General features: G+C 35.4%; 1 protein-coding gene across 4 annotated transcripts in view; it reads right to left on the bottom strand.

Moving 5' to 3' along the window:
- The window catches only part of LOC144040461 (N-lysine methyltransferase KMT5A-A-like), an 11,238-nt gene extending 7,177 nt beyond the window's left edge, over window positions 1–4,061 (bottom strand). For 3 of the 4 annotated variants that reach the window (XM_077554653.1, XM_077554656.1, XM_077554654.1), the window contains exons 1-3: window positions 1,580–4,061; window positions 1,326–1,488; window positions 862–924 (exon numbers count right to left, since the gene is read on the bottom strand). In XM_077554653.1, coding sequence (XP_077410779.1) covers window positions 862–924; window positions 1,326–1,488; window positions 1,580–1,697 — 344 coding nt within the window. In that variant the 5' untranslated portion in view covers window positions 1,698–4,061. The remainder of the gene's footprint in view (window positions 1–861; window positions 925–1,325; window positions 1,489–1,579) is intronic. The other variant, XM_077554655.1, reaches the window with a different exon arrangement.
- Between the last annotated feature and the right edge of the window lie 1,939 nt (window positions 4,062–6,000).

Genomic DNA, 6,000 nt, shown 5'->3' with positions numbered 1-6,000 from the left:
AAAAATAAGAAAATACACAGTCCTCAGAGTGTCCATACCTGACCAGAGTATGAATTGTGAGGACTGTATGTGTAACTCCAAGCCCTCAAAACGTATTTTAAACTCACAGTGTATAAATACACTGTCCTCAGAGTGTCAGTTATTCACAACTACGACATTGTGAGGACTATGTATCTGCGAGGGCTGCTCAGTATTGACAAAACATGCGACATGGGTGTTTTATACAGTGATGGAGATTATTTTGACATTAAACATGGACCGAATATATATATCTTCATAATCTAATTAAAGAAATGCACGTACATGCGGAAAAATAATCATGCTCATTTTGATCTAGTTTTATCCAAATAAGGTTTTTTTTGTTAGTAATGCTCCTCGATACAATTCTCTTGTATGGCGATGCGCAATTAAGGTTGTCTCTGATTGGTCAAAATCAGACTCAAGTAGGGCCTGGCAATAAATCAAATTAATTGAATAAATTAAATTCAAATTGAATCGTTGAAAATTTGCTAAATCGTGAAATGTATTTTGTCTTCTGGATTATTAAAAACTGTTATAATGTTCTGTTACATCCAGATGTTATTGTGAGTTGAAATTTTGCACAAGTGGTGGCAGAATGCTGGATGGTTGGTTTAAAAGACTTTTTATTTAATTTTTTGGCCATATCGCTTAGCCTCAGACTAAAGTATACAAACAATCCAATATCCATTTGTTGCACGTCTTTGCAATGCACATATTGCATGAGCCATTCGTGCGCCAAGATATTTTCCACATATTGTGCAGCCCTAGTATCTCCACCCTCCACTAATGTCTTGCTTCTGAAAACTGATTTCAACAACATTCAAAAAGAAATCTAGTCACCTGGTCAACTTTGGCGCAGTCTGTGATAGCGGTGTCTTCATCAGGTTGTGCTTCAGTGGAAACCTGGGGTAGATGAATAGAAAAATACCAATACAATTAAATTCTTACTAAGACTAGACTGCTATACTGTAATTTCATGTAATCATGAATGTGCGACCAGTAATTCTAGTATGTCACATGTATGAAACAATATCCAAATGTCATGATAAGCAATCACGATATGATAATCAACATGATATTGTGAGGTTAGCGATACTCACGATAACTGTAAAAGTAAAATAAAAAAATAAGTCACAATATTGTAAAAAAATGAAATAAAAACAAAAAAAATTATATTGAGAAAAGAATGTACTTTTGCTTTTGAGTTATAATTAATCTTTTATGTTTTGTCAAACCTTGCACGATAACCCCCCCACCCCCAAAAAAAACAAAATTAAGTGTGACAACACACCATATAAACATACCATAGTGTTTTTCCATTGTAGTGAAATTCAAACATGAAAACCTTCTGGGCATCATGATACACTCTCAGCCTGTTTTCACGTTCCTGTTTGCTTATAACTTCTCCTCGATATTCAGTAGGAAAGACTCCCTTCTGAAAGGAGCAGGAACTGAACACTCCTCGACCTTACAAAGAAAAAGGGATACAACAGAAATATTTCATTATAACAGTAATGAAAACTAGGCCCATACTAAAGAATCTTTTACCAATACTCACCTTTGAATGAATTAATATATTTTATGGTGAAGCCATCCTTGTCTTTACCTAAGGATGAAAAATATGCTACCTCTTCTTTGGGTTTAACTTTTGCCCTCTGTGGCCTCATGACTGACATATCTCACTGAAGATAATGATCTAAAGCTATAGAAAAAAATGAGTTTCAATCAGTTTGATAGGTAACTTGGTGCAGATGTTTTGAAGTTGACTTTCTGTGGACCATAATATCCTGTGCAGTGTGCAGTAAATGTGCCAACGAAAATAAAATAGTGGATAGCACAGCTCTGCTAAATATTTGCATAAATTAAATGTAATGAACACTAACAGACTTTACTGAAATATTTCTATTTAAAGAACAAATTTAAGTAAACACAAATGCAGCAATTTACCAATACTTCATTTATACTGTACTGGTAATACTAAACCATTGTATATTTTCACATCACAAACCAGCCTATCAAACCAGCCTGTTATTGCTTTCCTCTTAAAAATTTCAATTAGCATTTATCTTACTCAACAGACGGTTAGCTCTGCTATGCTAACTGAGCTAACCGTCGCTAACAAAAGCGTAGCAATTCTAAATAATTAGCTGCAACCATCATAATCAACAGATGGTTAGGTATGCTAACGTTAGCTTAGCTGCACTTACACTGGACTTGCATTATAAATCATTTTCAGCAATGTACACAAGCGACCAACATTAAAATAAACAAGTTTCTGGAGGAAAAATTCGAGCTTCAAACCTACCTCATTAGCACAGCTACACTGCCATCACGTCTCGTGAAGTAATTAGAGCCGGGGGCGGTTCTCTATCGGGGCTGCTAGATGACGTCACTTCCGTACTCCGGGCAATATAATAAATCACATTTAAATCAACAAATTGGTTCAGTGTTGGATTATGAACTTTGTTGATAAGAGTGGCTATTGTTCTATGATTTACAGTGTCAATTAAAAAAAAAAAATAGATCACATTTAAAATTAACCCGAAAGGCTCATATACTAAATTAATTACCACAGACGAAAACAAAGGATATTATTGCTAGAATTATAGATAATTTTGTAATCGTTTAATGTGATTTCAGTTTGCTTTTTTAAAAAGTTATTTTTTTTTTTTTCATTAACGAAAATGTTTTTTTGCTTTAGTAAATAAAATAACCTTGCTGCTGTCACACAGTTGCTGTCCGAGGATGTTTTGGTACTATACTTTAGTAATGGACGCATGTGTTTTTTGGCAAAATTGTGAGCGAGCCCAGTAACTTGGCTTAGAAGCAACCCTGCAAATGAATGGTCACATGATGCTTTACTGTTGGCATGAAGCAGGACTGATGGTAGCGCTCATCTTTTCTTCTCCAGACAAGCATTTTTCCGGATGCCCCAAACAGTTGGAAAGGGGGTTAATCAGAGAAAATAACTGTAACTCTTTTTTCCTTATTTTGGTCTGTGTTTATGGAATCCCTTTTTCACTGGTCACACCAGGCCATCCTCCAAAAGTCTTACTCCCTCACCATGAGTGTAGATGGACTCATACCTGCTTACTGCCATTCCTGAGCAAGCTCTACACTGGTGGTGATGTCCTTATCCCTGCAGCTGAATCAACTTTGGGAGATAGTCCTGGCTTTTGCTGGATTTTCTTGGGTGCCCTGAAGCCTTCTTCACTTAAAGTTTGTAAGGTCACTAAAGGAAATTACTTTAATTTTCATGGCAAATAGGGACTTTGCAATTCATCTAATCACTATAACATTCTGGAGTACATGTACATGCAAATTGCCATCATAAAAAAACAATAATAAGTCAGCACTGCAGATTCTTAGAAAATCAATGTCATTCTCAAAACATTTGGCCGCTGGTGTACAGAAAGATGTTATACTGTAAAGGCAGGGTGGGATGTTAAATGATGAATTAATGTACGGCACTGACAGTTTCTCTGTCTCTGCTGTTAACCATTGTACATTTTTAAATAAACAACCACTGAAATAATTAAATACTGAAATATATAATTAAATATCGTAGGGTATTTCATTATTTAATTATTTACTTAGGAAATGGTGGCTGCAAAAAAAAAAAAAAAAGGCTCTGTGTCTACAGACAAACATTCACAATACACAGCATTTTGAGAAAAAACTGAATTATGGAGACGTGCGTAATTGTGAGGACAGGTGATGGTCAGCCAATCAAATGCTGTGAAATATACACTGGTGTGAATTATTCATGAAGTGGTGCATTACAAGGACCTTCCTACAGGGGGCGCCATCAAATACACAAAAATACACAAATTCACGTAATTATGCTTTACAAGGACATTGGCTAAAACTTTGGATTTAAGCCTTCTACAGCCCTAGAAGCACTTCTGCATTGAAATAATTATGAGGACATGGGCTGTGTCCTCATAATTCAAAATGTCCTCGCAGCACGGCATGTATTCAGGTGAAATGTCCTCATAATACACAAAGGCAAACACACACACACACACACACACACACACACACACACGCACACACACACACACACACACACACTCTGTTCGCTCACAATGTTTTAACCATGATCGAGTTTGTTTGTAATTATAAACACTCGTATCAAAGAGCCTGATAGAATTCAGGCCGATGGGTATCCTTGGCTGCTTTTGAAAAGGATGCGCCGCACCCCCCCTACAGACACACACACTAACAAACACACACATGCTCCACTTCAAACGGAGAGCCTTCTTTTTGAGCTTTTGCATACACCTTGAAGGTCTTTTGCCCAGAGCCCCAAGGTCAACACACGTTGTTTGTGAGTGTCGTGTCGAGCCGTCCCCTGGGCTCAGCTGCTTCACAGGCCACCACCTGCTTTTTCTCACAGCAAATGTTGCCGTCCTTACGAGTGAACACCTGAGAGGAAAACGTTTTGGGGAGCCGTGGTTACAGTCGGCAGAAATTAGATGACGAAAAAGTCAAAGGGAATTAGAGGTGAAATGACACTTCAAACTAGGGATCGGCGAGTAACGATACCAGGTATTGGTGCCGATACCAGCCTTGTTTTAAGGTACTCTCGACAGATTGCTACCTTTATATACTCTAACCATTTACACCAGTTGTACACAAGTGACACTGGTCTCATTATTTATTACACAAAAATCTATATCATAACCTTGTATCCCTAAATACTGAATTCATAATGACATTGGTTGATTAGGTCATTCTATGGAACTGTCGTTCAAAATAAAGCGCATTCAAATTTTTACAAGCAATTAGCATATCAAGTTGTGCCTGGATGTCACTATTTTACAACATAAAATCACGGTTTCTTGTTAAGAAAGAAAAACAAGTAAAATAAAAGCATAATAAATAAATAAACACACTCATTTTTAGTTAATTTAGAGTTCCTTTAACACAACAAACATTTTTAACGCGCGATTAATGACCGCCCCTAACTTGGAAAGCCTGTACCGGGGTAATTCCAGTTGAAAAGCAGCAGACACATCCACATCAAAATTTAGGAGTAATACATTTAATAATAATGTATATATTTGTGGAGACTGGGGTCAAGTTGTATTTTCCAATTTTAAAAATGTGCAGAATTTCACAAGTGACTTCATTTTAAAGATTAAATAGCTCTTAATATGAAAAGAAAAATGTACTAAGATGTCAGCAATGTCTTACAAATGCAATTATCCCATCTAATGGCAGAAAATGACCTCAACACAAATCAATATCACACTCGTTTTTTACAGTACACTACATCTTTTTAATTTTAACTCAATTTGATGAATTATTATGAAATTACTGTATCAACGACTACAACATGCAGCCATATTTCATTTTTTCCCACTTTTATGTTAACAAGAGTATGAAAACTTAAATAGTTTAGTGTACATTTTATTGTACATTTAGAAGAGATATAAAATTTGCAATTAATCGGGAGTTAACTATTGAAGTCATGCGATTAATTACGCTTAAAAATGTTAATTGCCTAACACCCCTAAAATAAATAAATATATTAAATAAATAATACATAATAAAAAAATTAAAATAAATATATAGTGCAACATAAATGTGTTAAATTTGATGACAAACACACATTAGAGAAAAATGTATGTCTTTATAACTTCATTAATTAAATGCATTGCGCCACACAATGCAATTTCTCAGAACTAAAATGTATTTGCAGTACTATTTGGAGGGAATAAGGACCTGGATGGCTCACGGATATTGGAAATCTGCATATAATTGGTTTCCATTAAAATGCATTTGGGGATTTTTTTTGTTTTATGCATTATGATATTTTTTTTTATAATTAATCGGCTAATCGGATTACAGTATTTTTTTCTGCCAAAAATAGTCATCTGCATCAGTCTCAAATGATAATGCTCAATATTTTTGCTTTCTACATCCAATAATCTCCACACCTTAAGAGACAGCCAGCATGTGGTCAGGAATGAT

The sequence above is a fragment of the Vanacampus margaritifer genome, chromosome 20 (assembly GCF_051991255.1).
Source record: "Vanacampus margaritifer isolate UIUO_Vmar chromosome 20, RoL_Vmar_1.0, whole genome shotgun sequence".
Taxonomy (NCBI): domain Eukaryota; kingdom Metazoa; phylum Chordata; class Actinopteri; order Syngnathiformes; family Syngnathidae; genus Vanacampus; species Vanacampus margaritifer.
This window is presented reverse-complemented; position numbering and strand designations above follow the sequence as displayed.